Source organism: Apteryx mantelli, chromosome 5, assembly GCF_036417845.1.
Source record: "Apteryx mantelli isolate bAptMan1 chromosome 5, bAptMan1.hap1, whole genome shotgun sequence".
Taxonomy (NCBI): domain Eukaryota; kingdom Metazoa; phylum Chordata; class Aves; order Apterygiformes; family Apterygidae; genus Apteryx; species Apteryx mantelli.
In genome coordinates, this window is record NC_089982.1 from 19,402,928 (window position 1) to 19,421,484 (window position 18,557).

An 18,557-nucleotide genomic window follows, 5' to 3' on the forward strand; every position below is an offset into this window, starting at 1 on the left:
TATAGTAATAGATACACATCCATATATACTGTAAATCAAATATATGCTGTTACAGAGTAGAAAGCCATTATTTTTATGAAAGGTGATAAGTATTTCCAAAGAGATGTTGTATTGCTGAGGCTATTCTAGGTTAATAGCAAGAATATTTTAATTGCTTAGCAATCTCTTTAGTACTTCTGCAATGACAACAGATTTCTGAAATGCCACTGAGCCAAAAAACACTTATTCCTTTGATGAATGAAACAGTGAGTAAAAGCAGTTATCCCCAAATTTAGCTGTTCTTTACCTTCAAATATTCACAAACTAATATATATTTCTCCAAAATATTAACTGAATGGTATCTACAATCAAACTTCAGCCTTGCGAACTGCTTGCATGCTATTCAGTTCAGCTACGTTGCTCAGTATTTGTGGTGTGTAAAGAGTTGTCTGTGTGTATAGGGTCTTTTCCCAGATTAAATCTTGGAAGACTTCGGCAGTCTCGAGCTCCGTTGAAGTCACTGGGAGCTGAAGTGCTCACAAATTTATTACTGTGTCATTTAAGTGTTATAATTTTCAAAGGACTACACACCAAATACTGTAAACAACGGTAGCAAAACCTTTTCATTTTGTACAAACGCTCGTGCTAAGGGGGGGACCGTGCCATTCTCCAACCGTGCATGTGTTTGAGCAAAGGCTTCCCAGAAACAAGCAACAAACACACGGAGACCATTGCTCAATAACCACAGGCGTTATTTTGCAATATTCATCGAGATCTGCATGGGTTTTATTGGGATCAGAACTTGGCTGTTTTTATTAGCCATTTTTAGTGGCAATAGGTTCAGTTGTGCCATATGGATTGTTTCATGTTATCAGAGTTGAATTTTTTAGGACGTTTCTGCTGTGTCAGATTCTCTAGTTATGTATCTTGTAACAATGCATTTGTATGCTGTAATATGTAACAAAATGCCATGCAATTTAAATACCAGCTTTGCCCAGTGTTGTGTATCAGTATCCAGGGAATGTGTCCAAATTCCTTTCTTATTTAAGTTACTGAATTGAACATTATGCATCCAGATGCATTATTTTCAAAACTTATTCTTGAAAGCTTGGATGTAAATTCTCCCAAGAGATGCATAGAGATAGTTGCCACTTAAATCAGCTTTGTAGAAAAGACACAGGGAGATTTTGAGATGAGCTTCATGTGTTTTTACCAAAACTCAGGTACATAGTTCTTTGAAACACAAGTATGATCATATGCTTTTTCTTGTACAGCTAAAGTATATGGTTTTTTTTTTTCCATAGATGTGCTTATCCTTTCAGGAAAAACTTACTCTTAAGCAGCAGGTAAGAAATATGGGTAAAATATTTAGGGAGGAATAGGAAAGGACATTTAATATATTTAATCTTATTATACATTTTTCTACATTAAAGTCAACAGGCTGCAAATATATTCTGCTACAAAGCTTTTTGTAAGAAATATCTCTATAAGAAAATACATCTTGTTAAACATTTCCTGTAAATAAATTACTCCAAATAACTAAGCTTTGTGAGAGGAAAAGGCAGGTAAGCTGAGGATAGAAAGAGCTAAAAATTGCTGAGAGCCCATTTCTGCACCCCTTCCCCCCCACCCGCTCACACTGGGTATCATTTACTTGCATGCACAGGCACAATGAAGGCCGTCGAGCTCCTCTGCTGAGTACGTGCTGTATCAGTGTAAATAACACTTGCAGAACTGACTCCTGTGTTTTGTTGTTTGTTTGTTCATTTGTTTTTTAAGTATCTTGAGTTATACTATTTCTGAGCCTTATTTCTGCTTCAGTTACGCAGGAAAAGCTCCTCTGAAATAATCAGAGTTGCACTGCTAGGACTGTGACAGACCATTAAAGAACAGAGGACCCTGTCTGAGCAAGTCCCTTTAAAACAGTAAAAACTAACTCCAATAGGGAAAAAGGCTTATGAATTTCTCTTATTTAGACTCTTGTGCAAGGTAAAGCCAGTATAGCTCAGGTCTGCATTCTACTTAGAAAATCTGAGTCAGGTGGTATATATAACCTATAGTTTTAAAATAACCACTGATCGAGACATATATCAGTGGGAAAAGGTATGGGCGATTGATATGCTCGTAAAACTACATACTGCTGTACCCAACTTGCTCAGAACTCATTAAACAGAAAAGTGTCTTGTATTACAAAACATGAAAATGGGTAATTATAAATGGGTAATTATAGCTTAGCAGGAGTTAAAGAGTTTCATTTATAGAATCAGACTTCTTTCTTTAAAGAAATATCAGTCTCTTTACCAATGTCTATACAAAGGAATACTTGCAAATAAGTAAAGTGAAAAAAATTTTAAAAGACCTGTATGAGAAGTCAAAGGATGGAGCCTGTCCTTTCTCTCTCTCTCTTTTTTTTTTTTAGAACAACGTAGATTCGTTAGCTGTTTCATAGGCAATGTAATTCCATCATTCCTGGCAGAATAGCCCAGTCTGAGAAGAGATCAGGTTCAAGCTGAATACATGCTGGAGATTGGTACACTGCGACATCACAGGATGTTTACACCACGGCATTTGTGTTTGTACCATCTTTTTGCATCCTTTTCTGAAGGAGAGGAGGTGCTCACAAGAGCCAACGCCTCTTTCTTTGCTGCCTCTAAGGGACAAATCCATTTATGCTTCTGTGAAGTGCAGTCTCATTTAGCACTATCAGCAAACGCTAGCCCATTGCTACTATTAGAAGGTAAAACTTCTGAGTTTGTAGCAGTAAACCCCCCAACAGGCACCTACATCACCTGTTATTAACAGCAACAGTGGTACAACTTTATAGCTCTTCAAGTACTTCTTCAACGCTCCACTCTCTCTTTTGGAAATATCTATAATGCAAGTATGTTTTGACAAAGGAAGTATATTTAGGACTAATGAGCAACTGCCTGTATATAATTCTGGATTCAGCATGCACATATTTGCTTCATCTGTTCAAGTCAATGTATGCTAGCAGTAAACCAAGACAAATACAAGCGATTAAGTGCCATACTATGACATTGAACTACATAAAGCATTTCAGTTTACCTATATATAGGAAACAAAACCCTGTTTAAATGCTTCTGATTGATTGGAGAAACTGCTGCTCTCTTGAAACTAGGAGATGGCAACTTTTCACCTCTTCTGTGAGTGCCTGCAAAATTTAGCACTCTTGTCCTGCAGGAGTGCTCTCTTGCTGAAGTGTCAGCCCTGAATAACAAGGGTGTCTGGACATTCACAGTAACTTAATCTCCATCTCTCACACCTGCAATGTGTAATATTTCAGTAACCAATAACGTGTCGACAGACAAGTCTTCCTGGCAAGCACTGCTTCATTTGGGAGTACAATGTAGCAATGTATACAATTTATTGAGCAGTCATTACCATGCTGGAAACCCACTGTAGCCCTAACACTGAACCCCTGAAACATCATGGGACAACACAGCAAGGTAAGTGGCGCTAATTTCCACTGTACCTATTTGTGTACTAGCATTTTCCACAAACTGCTGACATTATTTACAGAAGAGCTGCACAATGGGAAAACTGCAGCTGCACTTGTGTTTACCACAGGCTCAAAAAGAAATGCATTGGGTGTGACTTCTACTCCTACCTAATTGTTACTTTAAGCATTCTGTTTTCATTTGCAGTCCTCATTTCCCACCATGCTGTAATGCCTTAAATACATAAAACCACAGTCACTTAATAACATCTTCCCAATCCTCATTCAGATTTTCTGACACACGTGAAGTCTTGATTTAGAAGAGGAGGTTGCATCCTTCCATACTTTGCAAGACAGCCCTTTAGCACAGTCACATCGTTGGAAAATCTCCAGTCCATGGGAGCCTTTCTTGCGCTGTTTGGTGCATACCTCTCCCTGATGCAATACAGGCTTGCAAATTTTGGTCCAGAAATGGCGAGCACAGCAGTGTCCCTCAATACAATCTGATGACCGTAGGCAGGGGTCTCCTTCATGTCCTAAAAAGAGCAACCAAACTATTTTACCTCATGGGAAAGAGTGAAAGCACAGATTCTGTGCAAAGGGATGTAAATGAAGCTCAGAAAAAAGGGAGATGACATGCCCATCTGTAGCTATTTGAAGGATGTAAACACAATGGAAGAGATGAATTCAGGAAGGTTCAAGAGGGTAGTTGATAAGACCTGCCATAAGACTTAATAAGGAGCATTTCAGTTACAGGTTTGTAAGTAAAATGACAAGTGCTTAACTACATGATTGCTACAACAGGAGGATGGGTGTAATTTTGCACAACTGAAAAATAAATTTTCACTCCACTTCTAATACAGAAAAGAAAGCAAACGCTAGGTCAAGCACAGAAATTGTTGACAGATGTTACACCAGTTTTGAGCCATGCTCTGAACTCTCAAGACAGATTCATAAGCACGACCATTCACGACCTCCCTAAATTCCCTTGAAATTACTGCGTATTTCTGGTTTGCATTGCTGTATCTTGGCTTCATAGCTTGAGGGAACAAAGCAGTATACTGCAAATGTGATCTTACCTTTTATGTGCGACAGCTTGGACTGCGGCCTGCCTAAATTTTGCCATCCCAAATCCTTGCTAGCATAATGACCATTCTTCTTGTTGCGTGGCCCTTCTAGAGCAGGGATGTGAGGTGTAAGGATGCTTTCAGTTACTGGTATGCAAATACCTGCAAGGAAAAGTCAGTCAGTCATAAATTTGAACAAGTGGAAAAGCAGCTGAAAGACATACTTGGATGAGGATGGGGACCATGGAAGTGCGAGGGTGCCGGAGTCAGTCCTCAGGACCTCTCATTTTTAATTACAGCTCAGTCACTGATCCCAGGCACCTAACTGCACCATAACTGCTTCTCCTCAGACTCCCTGTCATGCTGCCTTTACACTCTAAGCAGCTGGAGGCTGCTTCTGAGATGTCTTGCTCCAGTCTCCATTAAGACTTCTTTACACAATATGGGAATACAAACAGTAAGGTTATAAACCCCCAAGGAGTGGTTTCAGTAGTTCAAGGATTCATTAAGTCTCTTTGGCTTCCTGAAAAATATGTGTTCTCTGCAGTCTATCAGCAGATCAAACAACATTTAATGTAGTGCTTGAAAAGATACTGAGATTTCAGTTAGTGACATCAGATGCTTCCCAGTTCCAACAGAAGAGGAAATCTGGTGGTACATATGCCTTAGACAGTAATACACTATTAAAGAAAATGAAGTGGGGAGAAGTGCTAAGATACATAAGAAAATACTCCCTATAGTGCAAGATATTGGAGTAGTTTAAACCATAACTTCATGTCTTCAAGGCATGGGATTACTTCAGGGAGAAAAGGAGGAGGGAGCAGGGAACGGAGGAGATTCAATAGCCTTTCGCCTGGCATGGCTTTCAGATTTTGACTTCTGCAGGACTGTTGCAGCTCTTTCTCTCCTTTTCCCTCTTTTCTCTCCTTGCCCGCCCTCCCTCCCCTCCCATCCCATTCCAAGCATGGCACCCTCCAATCCTGTATTAATACAACCATGAATCCAGTCAGTCTAATTTTACTCTCAAATGGCCTGTATTTCTGTTTGGCTAGGTTGGCATACAGCTTCCTGTTTTCAGCTACATACAGACATACAGTCTAAAACAGAGTCACAGATTAGACCGGTTTCCTATGCAGTTTTGAAAACCAGGCTTTATCATCTAGGAGTATAAGAAGATGATCATCCCGAATCTTTTCTACTCCAAGGAAAAAGTGCCAGGACAGGTGACACATAGCTAATATTCTTTTCAGTATTTGAATGTTTTTTTCTCTTGGTTTAGAAAAGGAAGTACAGTCACCCAGAAATAAATACCTTTGCTAAGAACACACAAAGAAATAAATGTATTTTCAGTAGATATTATTAAATTACTCATTTTATGGAGGGAAAACAAGAAATGTTGAAGTACCGTTGTTGCAGCGATTCCCAGGGCAGCACATGCCATCTCTGTGGCAACGCTTCTTCTTCCTCCTGCATATCATGCACGCAGATGTTGCTTGATGAGGACTGTGACAGTATCGTCCAACTTCACATTCTTTATCATTGGTGCAAGGATAGGCCTGGTGGGTAAAAGGAAAGGTTTACAGTGAAGCAGTCCTTTGTACACAGCACATTTCCAAGAAACCAAACAAAGAAAACCAACAGGTGAGACACCATTCACTGGGGCCAGGAGATGCAGGTAGAGGTGCCTCTCAGCACTTCCGAGCTGTCAGATCAGTAACGATAGCCACCTTTGATGCCATAGAGCAGCCCTTGGGCTCAAGTTGCTGGCAAAGCTGTATCAGCCTAAAGAATCAGGGAGATGGATACAACCAGCTCTCTCATGGTTTTATCTTTTCCTCTTTTCCTTTGGCACAAGAGAACTTGTATTTTTGTGTGCTCCAAGATATGCAGGCCTGTGGTTCACAGACAAGAGCTTAAAAGTATGAAGTGAAGAACAAATGGAGGCAGAAAACTTCTCTCAGTCGGTAAAAGTCCTGAAACACACTCTGCAATAGATTGTATTTAAATTTGGGTCCGAACTCCAAGCAGGCATTTTTCTTTGAGAGTTGTCGAACACATTGATGGATAGTAAGTTCTGTTCACATAGTGAACGTTTATACCATATTGGTACAAGCTCCTTTGCAATTACACCACTCCCTACTGACCCACACCGGTTGGACTCTTTGAAAGCAAACAAGCATCACTGATCAGCATTTCACTTGAATAACCTTTACTTTGCTTACAGCCTTAGCATAGTTTGCCACCTGCTAAACAACATTCCCATGATATGTAGCACAGAGTATATTGTCCAGCACAAACTCTCTTGCATATTTAGCTCCTTGCAAGCAAAGAAACACATGTACAGTTCTCCTATATTAATCAAAACCAGCATTATCTTACAGGAAAACCAACTTTAAAAAAAAGAGGGGTGAGGGGCATTGAGTGAAAACACTATACTTTCCCCTAAGGAGCAAGTAAGAGAAGCTCATTCCTGAAAGACAAAAAGACGTGATGGTTTGAAGCGACATAATGACACTGCCACATTCCAGGATCCTTTTGCTGACTCCCACACAGTTACAACTATGTTCCCTGTCTGCATGTAATTTTAGTGCCTATTAAATTAATCGTAGATTTTTTCCATTCCTCAAAATTATACTTGAGGAATTTGTTTAGATAAAAAGATGAAAATAAATTTGGAATGCTTGCTGGAAAATGATGTTTACACTTTCTCAACTAATTTTATCCAGCAATTTTAATGAATCAAAGCATTGCTTTTGCTGTTTTCAAAGCGACTCTTACAATTATTTGCTTGCCACAAACAAAAGCTCAATTGACTAATTTTCAGTTTAGAATGATTACTTTTTTAATATCTTAAAATCAAGCCTGGATTATACTGTTCTCAGAAACAAAAAACTTCGAGCTGAGAATTTGTTGTGAAAAATGCTGTTTTAGATGAAGAACTTGTTTCTGGTTTTGTGCCATTCTGTTGAGAATTGCAGAAGAAAAAAGAGACCTGATAATAAAAACAAGCAAGTTTTTCTAGTGCCTTTAGCAGAGGGAACCATGCTATCTTCCACGTGATTTCATCACTTGTTTTCTTTGTCAAAAGTTACTTTAAAATAACAAAGGTACTGGCTGGATATTTCCACAGTGCTGCTGCTCAGTTACTTCTGCCCTCTGAATAAGTGTCTTTGAAGAATGATTCCATAGCACAGCTGTTTGGAGAAACCTGATGTATGTATAAGGCTTTCTTCCTTAAGAATAAGCATTTTCTCTCAACTTCATTCTCGGTCATCAAAGCAAGCCAAATCTTTTAGGTAGGAGCAGTGATTAGAGAAAAATGCACTCACTCACCTGTGTGGTGCTTTTAAGGAATAAGTGTATTCTAGCAAATCAGGACTAGCTCTCCCTCAACTTCACCACTGCTTTCACTCGTTCTTTACAGCAAGAAATAATTAATATCAGGTAACAAAATATGATATAATTATAAAGGGTAAGTTTTCCCTGCCTTAAATGGGACCTCACTCAACTAGGTACCTTACAACAGAGAAAAGAATTTTATATAGACCTGTACATACTTATACTGAGTTTGGAAAATTCTAACACTGCTAGGAAGGGGAAATGCAAATAAAAAACAGATGAACTAGCTAAAACCTGGAGATGAAGGCATTTTAAGACCCTTGTCTGTCATCAAGACCTTCACAACTGCATCTTTTTTCCAGTATGGGCACGTGGTATACACCTGCAACTCGTCAGCAAGAAGCCTACTTGCAGTTTTCTTTCAGTCCTGCAAATAGCTTTAAAAAAAAAAGTTTCCTGATCCTGAATGGTGCTAACGAATGCTCTTGCATACCATATGTAATATCCATTTTATTTTTGACTTTTTAGGCTGAGCAATACTTAAAAGATACTTAAGACATGCACCTAATCACCAACTCTCACCTCTGTCTTGAAAAATGGTGAAAGTAGCAGAAGATTTTTTGATATTAAAAATCGCCAAGGGAAGCGACATAACTCAGCCTCTAGTCCTGCTTTAGAGCCCCATCCCAAATAGAGATGATGCTTTTGAAATGTAAAAACAAGCCAAAACATTCAGCTACCTCAAAAAAAAAGACAGCAGCACATCCACAAATCAGTTTGTCTTGTGTGTAGCTCAGACCAGAACTGGCAAATCCATCTGAAACCCCAAAAGACCACAGCTGCCAGCCAGCTACATGAAAAGCCTCTTGCGAATACCTGATGCCATCAATTGCCTTGATTTTTCTTCTAAAACCACCATCCACTTGATACCCTAGTTATCAGTTACAGGTAGCTTGAAGCAAAAATGTATATATATCCTTCTATCTGTTTCCGAGTCACAAGATATTCTTTGGAATAACTCCTGCCTCCAGCAAAGTAATTTTATCTCTGCCCAGTATTCAGTGTTAAAACAGAAGGAAAAAAAAAAAAAAAAGGTTAGTGTGTACATAGCTTCAGCTAACAGAAGGGAAAAAAATGAGTACATAATGTCCTGATGTCAGCAGTAGCTGAACCAATGTATATATACATATTTTAAAATACAGACAAAGATGACGTGCATATAAAAATGTAGGATATCCACATAGTAAGTAAGGCTAGACTGTATTTTCTAGTGATTGGCTATGCACAACTTAAGGTGTTCGGAACCTCCTGCACCACAGAGTGCCTAAAACACAGTCTTTATGTTTAGAGGATTGCAGAGAACATTTCCTACATACAACGTAGAGATACAAATCAGTCCCAGATGGAAAGGGGAAAAAGCAAGCTGTAAACCAGCCTCTATTTCCCCAGCAATGATAACCAGTTCTACAAGGCAAATCATCCTTTCACATTCTTCAGCTATATGTATCATTGTCTGGTCGTAAATCTCTATCCACTAAACACAGCTTTGATATTATGGGAAACCAGATAAAATTGAGATAAAATATGTAGCACTCCCTGAAGCTGCATTTAAGCAATCTTATTTAATTTTATCACCCCCACATTACAGGCCATCAGGTCACTAGTAGCATGGAGTAGATTTGCCTGTGATAATGAGCTGCATTTGCAGATTGTGTTGTCCAGTTCCAAGCATTGTTTGCTGAGCGCTTTTCTCTCCAGTCATTCCACACTGTGGAACGTGAGGGCCCAAAAATGCACAGCAAAAGTGTATTTGATTTTATGCAATGCTGGAAGATTCAAATTAGGTATTTAAATGAGCATTGGGCATTCTGTGCCATGGTGTTCCCTGGATCAGTCCACCAAGACTAACCTTTGCCAACCATATCACAGAAACATGTAAATGTTAACTTTTTTTGAGAGTGAGAGAAACAGACAGAAACAGAGAGAGAGAATATGAATCTCCATTCCTGCCCTTCCTGACTTTATACTCAAAATGCCAAGAGTGTTTATATAAAATACTCAAGGAAAATGATGCAAACACTAAGGAGGAAAGTTGGGTTTTGTTTTGTTTTTTTATAGTTGAACAAGTCCTTCCTGGACTACTTCTGGGTCTTTCACCTTGCATTACCTTTGCAGTGAGACTAAGGAAGGGACCAACTGTTTAATGGCTAAGTCATTCATTTGATTTTAGCAGTGTACAGGAATAACGTTTTATTTCTAGTTTTGTCAGCCCCTGTTGGCAGAGGAGATCTATGTAGCACCTTTTTTGTGTGTGTGTGTGTGGGGGTGCTAATCTGCAGTGAGGCTTTCTGGATATTTTTGCTGGAGTGATTTACTCTCTTGCATATTTTTATATGATACTCTGAACCAAGGAGTTGCACCACAGGCTGGAATACCAAGTGGCAGACCATCATGCTATGGAGTCGATCAGCCCAAATCTTTCTGCCTGGCGCTGTAAAACATAATGCAGAAGCACGCCAGCAGGGAGTGAGAAAGATGCTCTAATGCGCTGAAGAGTGAGTAGTCTGATGGCAGGCACACTTTACTAAGCTGTGGCAGATAAGGGTTTAAATTTCAGTTTGGCCTCAAGCAGATACTTGAAGACCATACTCCTGGCCAGTGTCTCAGTCACCTGGCTTTCATTTGCTCATATTATGGGGTCTCTTTTGATTTTATTTTGCAGCTGCTCCACACTGTACTAGCTAACTGCCAGAGAAAGCAGAAAGAGCAAGTGGCATTTTTACCTTAGCTGTGTCAGCACTCATCCGGCACATGCAGTCCTAGCCCCTAGTTCAGTTGCTCTGATGATCTTTGTTACAGTTGCCTGCACCTAAGCCATCATGGTGCGACACAGAGCAGCATCACTGCTAAGCTGAACCCCCAGGCTGATTTGGTGTTCCCTCATCTCCTTCCTTTTGCCCCCAGAAGAGTCCTCCCACCGGCTGGCTTGCCAGAAGGCCAGGCCAAGCGTATAGCTTGGTGTAATAGCCCTCTGCAAGCACACTAGGAGGTGAGCTCTGGTCTGTTCCTTGCCCTCAGCTAACAGCAGCTCCTTCTCCTGCCTCTTCCCTCTTGTCCCACCCATTTGTTCAGAGGAATTACTTGCTGATTTTACATTCTCCATTAGGACTCATTCTCTTTACATAAAGGATTAATCTATGGCCTGTAAAAGCTAAGGACATGGGATACCCTCGCATAGAGGCCTCCCAGAATTATTTATACACCACACACAACAGCAGGAGATTAAGCAACTGCCTGGGGCTGCCTTGCACTAGTTCTGTCATGTAGCTACTGGGCACCAGCAGTCCCTTCAGCTTATATCCTGGTCTCCAATGCTTCAGAATGATGGCAACAGCCAAAAGTGACCCAAGTTGCCATCAGTTCCCATGCCTCTTTTCCTTTTTATTAGCTGAGCAGGCCACACTGCTCACAATAAAAAAAAAGAATTGAACCATAACACATTGAGGGATACTCAAACCCACATACCATAGCCTACCACCCATTAGACAAGCTCAGCACCACCAGATATATGCTACACATGCTGCCTGCTTTCCTCTTGCTCACTCAGCAACTGCAAAGGAGACCAGCTACAATGAAAAAGAAAGAATTCCACACAATGAGAAAATGGTGTAACATCTACTGGCTAAAGTAATTGTAAGAAAATGCAGTTTTTTACATGCCAGGCAAGCAAACATGCCTCAGGCTGTTTCCCCTTTGGTGGATTACCTCTTTTTCCTATCCTGTTGGAGCACTTCCAGTTGCAACAACACTGCAAAGTACCAAGTAACACCTATACAAAAGGAATCCAGTAGATGGTAAGAAGTCAGGTTCTCCCCAACACTGTCAGAAGGCTTCAAGTAATTGCCCCTTCACAGCCACAGGAAGGATCACAGACAGAAGAGAAAAAACATCATTGATGGACAGCAGCACAGACTAGAAGAGTATTTTCCCTTACAAAATGTGAAGGAACACTACTCCAAGACTTTACTACCAATCTCTTAGCAAATCTTGGAAAAGCTGATTAATAAAAATTCATGATTCCTACGTGTGAGTGAGAGAAACTGGACATCAAACCCTATTTGGCTGGGTTCACACAGGCCCCTGCACCCAAAAAGAAAGCATGAACAACAGAACATCTAGATTAATGCTTAGATGGCCAATAGCTCCAGTGGCAATTTGTATAAAGAATTAACCAGGAGGGACCACCTAAAATGTGAGTCTTCACATAAAAGAGGAGTAACAGGTCTACACTTATTAAGTCAACTGTTTCACCGTCCTCTCTAGCTTACAAGCACATTTCATATTGCAAAGCTGAAACTGAAAAAAAAAAAAAAAAAAAAAAGCACATGAGAGAGGAAGAAAGTGCACATATTCCCCTAAATAACCCACAGCCAGGTGATAGGAGCAAGTGTCCAAGATGAAGAAAACCTTCATTTGATTCTCATCTCAGACTTGACTAGAAGTGGGCAGTTGAGGTTGTCTCACAGCCTGTGGATAAGCACTCTTACCTAAAAGCCCTTTAGTGGTTGCTTAGTGTCTGATGCTGCTTTTACTGTCTCTGTCTCGCTGGTCTACACTGTACTAGGTAGAAAGGCCAGAGAAATGGAGGGCGATTGAGCAACATATTCGTCCAGTCTGTGAATTGGCTTCAGCTTAATTCCTAACTGTGAAGACGAACTAATTATGTGAGCATCATTACAGCTTGTGTTGTGTGGCTCTCCTGCTCAGAGCTGGTTTACATTGAATATTGATAATAAAGGGATGCGGATGTCTTTGAGGCTAAAGCTTACCTCCTCTCAACAATTAATGATGTAAATGCAAAGGAATCATTCTTGGGATCAGATGAAACACCCTCAACAGAGGGAACCACCTGCAGATTGTCTCATCTCATGGTGGTTACTGGGAATTGAGCTGAAGAACAGGACAAAAGCCTCGGTCTGCCATAGGGCTGAAAGCAAGAGCACTAGAGAGCTACTAGGTCAATCTTTCATCTCTCTTTCTCAGCTGACAGAGGTAGCAGCTGTTGCAAAGGTGAGACAAGTGACGAAAAAAATAGGACACAATCCCAGGAACAGTCATGCTTCCTAGATATCAGTGTATAAGAAATCAAATCTAGGCAACTATTCACACACAAGCTTGCACATGCAGAATCCCTAATTATTAATAGCCTACGGAAATACAGGTACCCATAACCTAATGGTCTAGGTTATACTATCACATCTAATGGAACAGGCTTTTTCTACTGTCAAAGGACTTCACTTTTATCACCTATGTTCAGACTATGCCTGTGAGACAGCTTATAACAGATCAGTTGATATTGCAATTACTTGTTTGTTACTTAAGGAAGTTACCTTCCATATTTCAATTAATTATACATTTATGTATTTTAAAATAACGGCTGCAAAGGAGGTGGAAACTGACCCCTCTACAGCCAGTACTCTAACCTAACCATAGGCAAGAGGACAGAGTTGCCACCCTCCACATATGAGATGAATAGCAGAACTTACTGGCCTTTAGTCTCAGAACTGTGCAGGTTGCTTAATATTTCACAGCTACCAGGCCTGATGAAGCAACCAACTGCCTTGACCTTGGTGAGAGCTTTACTTCCCGTCCTGCTGTGGACAGGATAGATCTATCTTTCTGAGCAAGGACTTGGTTCCCATAGAGCAAACATATGAAATAGCCACAGGGGTGCCAGGTCTGGTTTTGTTTTTCTCTCTCTCTGAAGAATTAGTTAATCCAAAGTAAAAGCATGCCAGCGAATTAGGAAATGCAAACATATGCTTTAACCAAATAGCCCAATGTCAAAAATAATTACAAAGAATGCAAGTCATAGTTTGACTCCTCAGTTGGGCCTGATTCTGAGCTGGGACCTCAAAATTGTTTTGGTCTTTAGCAGAGCAACACTGATGGGACAGTTGCATGCAACATGTGGCCCGTAGAGCCAGATGACTGTATCACACATGGGATTTGTCCTGCTTGCCTCTTTTGGAGATAAAACGAAGATCCTCTCTGTGAAGCCCTAACGTGACCTCGCAGGACACAGGCTCTTGCAACAATGGAAATAAGAGCCCTTCATTCCACACCGCATGAATTAGACAAAACAAAGCAAACAGAAAAAGCAAAGTTTTTTTCTCTTTAACTGTTCCTGTAAAAGATACTGCTTTTTTCCTTCAACGTAGTTAAAGCTTAGGCCAATTTCTCTTAGTTTCCCAAATGTTTTCAGACAAACCCATGTCTGACAAACTTTGCCTAGCTTTATTTTGGCTGCTAAGTAAGCATGTAAAATAAGATGTGAATGGGAAATGACTATCATTTACTACTATTCTGTTTTTAATCCCAAATGAGAAAAGAGCTTATCAGGAGCCATCTGGAGCAATGCAATTTTCCCACAGCACTGCTGATGTTGCTTTTTTCTATTCTTAGCTCAACACAAGCATAGATGATAGCGAGGGCTCTCACTGTGTGCAGGCAGAAAGCCCTAGTTAATTTATCCCACTGAGGAAATCATGCTGTGCTCCCAGACAGCTCCAGACATGGATTCTGTCTCAGCCTGATCTCACCAGAAACACTGGACTCCCAGCGACTGCTGCGGCACAGACCGTTCCTGGAAGCAAAACTCACAGTAGTTACAATGAAGCAGATTTACTCCATTCAGTTGCCATGTGAAGCTCAACAATTTAATTTTTCTTACTAAGTCTCCTCCTTGTTAAAATAATACAACATCTCTGACCCACTTCACTGCCAGACTTGGTGAGAAAAGCATCATTTTCTGCCACTAGATTAGGCACAGGCACTTTCTTCTAGCAATAACTTACTTTTAGTTCTTCAGCTTAAAACAATATTGCTGTTCATGAGGTCAGATTCACAGATTCACATAGCGCTACATTGTGGATACGTATATTGTAACCTCCAAAGAATATTCCTCCAAACTGTGTGGCTAATGGCCCCAGAAGCCTGCATTATTAAGACAATAAATACTCATGTTTGAAAGTAATACTCAATCCACTGCTAGACCACCAGGGGAAGAACATTTTTAAAACATGCAGTAGTCCAGCTTTCATGGTTTGCTAGAGCCAAAGAAAACTCAGATCTTAACAACCAAAAAACAAATCTTACTGAGGTCTCTCTGAACCGACAGCCTGCAGGAACCACGTGGGTACTGACTCAGGCTTTCCTTGTCCTAACAAAAATGTCGTGAAAAACAACTTCCCATCCTCCAAATGACGTGGCCTTGCTCTGGGCACCTGCACTCAAAGGGAGCGTGAGGCTGCGGTACCTGGAGGAGCTGCCGGACATGTAGAGCCTCCACAGGGTCCGAGGGAGGAAGAAGAATCAAATGCCATAAAATAAACACAAGAGCAGCGTTGGTTACACACAGAGCTAGCTAACCTGTGTGATCTCCTGGCCACACTGTAGATTTTGACTAGTATTTTACATTTCCAGCACTACTGTATCTCCTTTTACTCAGTAGCTTATAATTCAACACCTTTTTCTTACAAAACTACCTCCACTTTGTGTCCTATTGGAAGGAGGTAAATAGTGTTTGCTTAAACAGAACTTGGCTTCTAGAGAACACTTGGAGAAGGTAATCTGAAAGACTGCAAGCCTAGCTTAAATTACTCTAAATTCACAGAAATGTAAATTTAAAGTGGATTAATTACATTCCCATGCAGTTACATTTGAATTAAATTAGCCTTAATTTAGTGCATTTTACATCAGCTATGAAGTGTTCACCCACAGGTATAAGGCACTTAATTTAATGCACTTTACAAGTTAATTCAGATTAATTCTCTCTACATCCCCATCCAGGTAAAACCCAGAATGAATTATATTTCCAAATGACTCAAAGGCCAGCACACTATGCCCAAAATACTGGCAGCCTTGTATTGCCACAGAATAGCATAAAACCATCACCAGGACACAGCGTGTATATCACAGCAGCACAGCTACAGGTCTTCCTTTTTTACATCACACCTTTATGGCAAATTATGAACCTTAGATTCATACTGGCATCACTCTGCTGAATCCTACCATTTCAAAGGAAACTGTGTGTGTTTCCTGCACTGTGCATATTCTGCTTACATAGGTGCCCCTTCTTTACGTCATGACCATGGGATTACATAGCAGTGCTTCCTTTTCAATGCTTGGGGAGACCATGAGCCTCCTACACTCCAAACACCAACCTTGATTTTGAAGGAGACTTCCTGCTCCATAAAACTTATACCTTAAAAAAGACATTATTAAAGAAGGTTCAGAAATTTGGGGAACAGTCATTTTGACCCCAGATTTTACGGGCTTTGTCTCAATATGTATGATTCATATTGTTTGGTGATCTATCAGCAGCAGCATTACAACAGAGAGCATCAAAACAATGTTAGGTAATCTCTGAAGTCAACAATGTAGTACTAAATCAATGTGACACGAAGCCTCTAGGTCTTGATTTTATGTCATTTTGGAATGCGTCACCAAAGACTGCTCGAAGAATAAAGGTTTGTTAACACGCACTTTGTTCTATGTCCAGCCTTTTCAGCAGACTACTCTTGTCCTTTTATCTCTGCCTTTTCCCCACCCCTTTTCTGATGGTTTTGCTCTTTAGTTTTGCCTCTAATTGGCTATTTATCATCTGTTCCAGAGTAAGATCCTTCTGGCTTTTTGATCAGCATGTTTACTGCTATGGATGAACAGTGGGTTGCCAAAAACAGTTTTCCCTCTGGATCTATTAACTCTAGAAGTATGTCTTTTTTATTCATCTAAGAATATTATCCAGATGGAAACAACTAGCAGATCCTATGGCACACAAAGCACCAGGCATTAAACCTCAGGTAGATACTTACACATTGTGGTTAGGAGTTTAACAACATTGCTGGGAACTGGCAATAAGTCACTGCTCTAACACCTGGGTGCAAACATCCCCAAATCATGATGCATTTTCAATGTGTATCTTTTATTTGGAACAATGTCTGCAAGCATGCTTTCAGCAAGAAAGATGAGATGACAGCTTCACCTTCTGTAACACAGCTACCAAAGAAATAATCTTCCTTTGTTCTTAAACTTTCACAAAATCTAGAGATAGCAAACCAGCTGGGTGAAACCCTGCACCACTGAAGTCAGTGCAAAAACTCCCTTTGGCTACTACGGCGCCTGGATTTCACACACAGAGAACGCTTCCAGGTTATAAAAATTTGTGCAGTGTTTGCAGTCCTCACCCTGGAAATGACTCCTTGCTATTCCTCACAGAATACACTTTGCATTGCAGAATACACAGCATACAAGACATAATTTTTCAAAATGCAGTTTCTCTGGCCCTCACTTTTTAAAGGATAGCCCTGAAAACATGAATTAATGTCAGCTGGAGACAGCCAGATGCAGTATGTCTGAGAGGGATGAACTGCACTCTACCTCAGCAGTGCTGACTGCAATCTTACATTGTTACTGAATGTCAACAGTGTTGTTTATCTCCCTGATGGTCATTCCTGTGAGAACACCTGGTTAATAGGCCTCTTTCAATCCCCAGTTCTTCTCTACGCATCAGAAACCACCACTGTCGTCTCCGATTCAAAACACCTTCCCCTCTGTCCCCTCCTGCTCTACACGACGCTCTCTGCGACATAACATGTGCGATTGTTACATTGCTGGCGAATTAAGAGGGACGAGTCCCGAATCTCAAGCTCCAAAGCACCTGTGGAGAACTGAAATCCCACGTCAGTAATCAGTCTGTCTAGCTTTAGCATCCGAACAAACAAACAGCGCTGGCACCTGCACACGCTCTCACTCTCCAGTCGCGTGAACCACAGCATTCAGAGACCTGGCCACAGACGCTCATGGGTTTTAAAGTAAACAGAAGAAGAAAAAAAAAAATAGGGTGACGTTTCTTCAGTTCTTACATTTGGGTCTGCGTGAGCGAGCCTGAAAAACAGGACAAGTCAGTAATGCTTGATAGTGCAGTGTGAAGCTTTCACCTGCATAACGACAGGAAGAATTGCAATATAGGACCACTGCTTGTAATCCTGACTCGCTGTAGAAGTAGATCCGCTTGTGTGAGAAGCACACGGTGCTCATCTGGTGGGACCACCTGTAAAAGCAGCTGTCCTGGGGGAAGGGCTTGGGTAACAGCCCTGGAGGGCACAGGCAGCCTCTGCAAAGTGGTTAGAGTCATACTGCTTTCTGCTCAGCTGGTTCCTCAGTGACAGTAAAAGCAAAATTATAACACTGGGCTATTAAGGCAAATTATCACACTTTACTTGAAGGAGGCTGAAGATGACAGAAAGGGAAGGGACCCTAACTGTGTCATTAAAAAATCATCATGCTCTTATTATACGATTAAGTGGAGCTGCCTACCCAACTTCACCCTGTGGTAAATAGCCTAGAAATCAAGGTTTCAACACTGTTTACCCTTTTTTCTTTTAAAATGTTCCTAGCTAATTTTGCACAAATGAGAAAACATGAACAACACAGCAAGGCAAGAATAACTGGTGAGTAAAACCAGATGAACACTAACATATTTACATACTGTAATGACTTCACTATTAATTCAAACAAACCCAGGCCCCAATTCTCAGAAGAGCGCGCTGAGCACATGCAGTCCAGGAGGCAAGAAGAGGGTGGCTTCAGACTACATTTCAGTCTGCAGCCCTTGAGTTAGTAGGGACTGCTCTTAGCTTCAGTCTGCAATA

General features: G+C 40.7%; 1 protein-coding gene and 1 long non-coding RNA gene across 3 annotated transcripts in view; one reads left to right on the forward strand and one right to left on the reverse strand.

Annotated features, from left to right (window-relative positions):
- Window positions 1-18,557, reverse strand: part of DKK2 (dickkopf WNT signaling pathway inhibitor 2) — a 50,804-nt gene continuing 32,247 nt past the window's right edge. For both annotated transcript variants that reach the window (XM_013951885.2, XM_013951884.2), the window contains 3 exons: window positions 5,909-6,059; window positions 4,516-4,665; window positions 1-3,972 (listed from right to left, as the gene is read on the reverse strand). In XM_013951885.2, coding sequence (XP_013807339.1) covers window positions 3,722-3,972; window positions 4,516-4,665; window positions 5,909-6,059 — 552 coding nt within the window. In that variant the 3' untranslated portion in view covers window positions 1-3,721. The remainder of the gene's footprint in view (window positions 3,973-4,515; window positions 4,666-5,908; window positions 6,060-18,557) is intronic.
- LOC136992250 (uncharacterized) overlaps window positions 1,300-18,557 on the forward strand; it is a 27,601-nt gene continuing 10,343 nt past the window's right edge. The window contains exon 1 of the long non-coding RNA XR_010884351.1: window positions 1,300-1,325. This is a non-coding gene — a long non-coding RNA (uncharacterized lncRNA). The remainder of the gene's footprint in view (window positions 1,326-18,557) is intronic.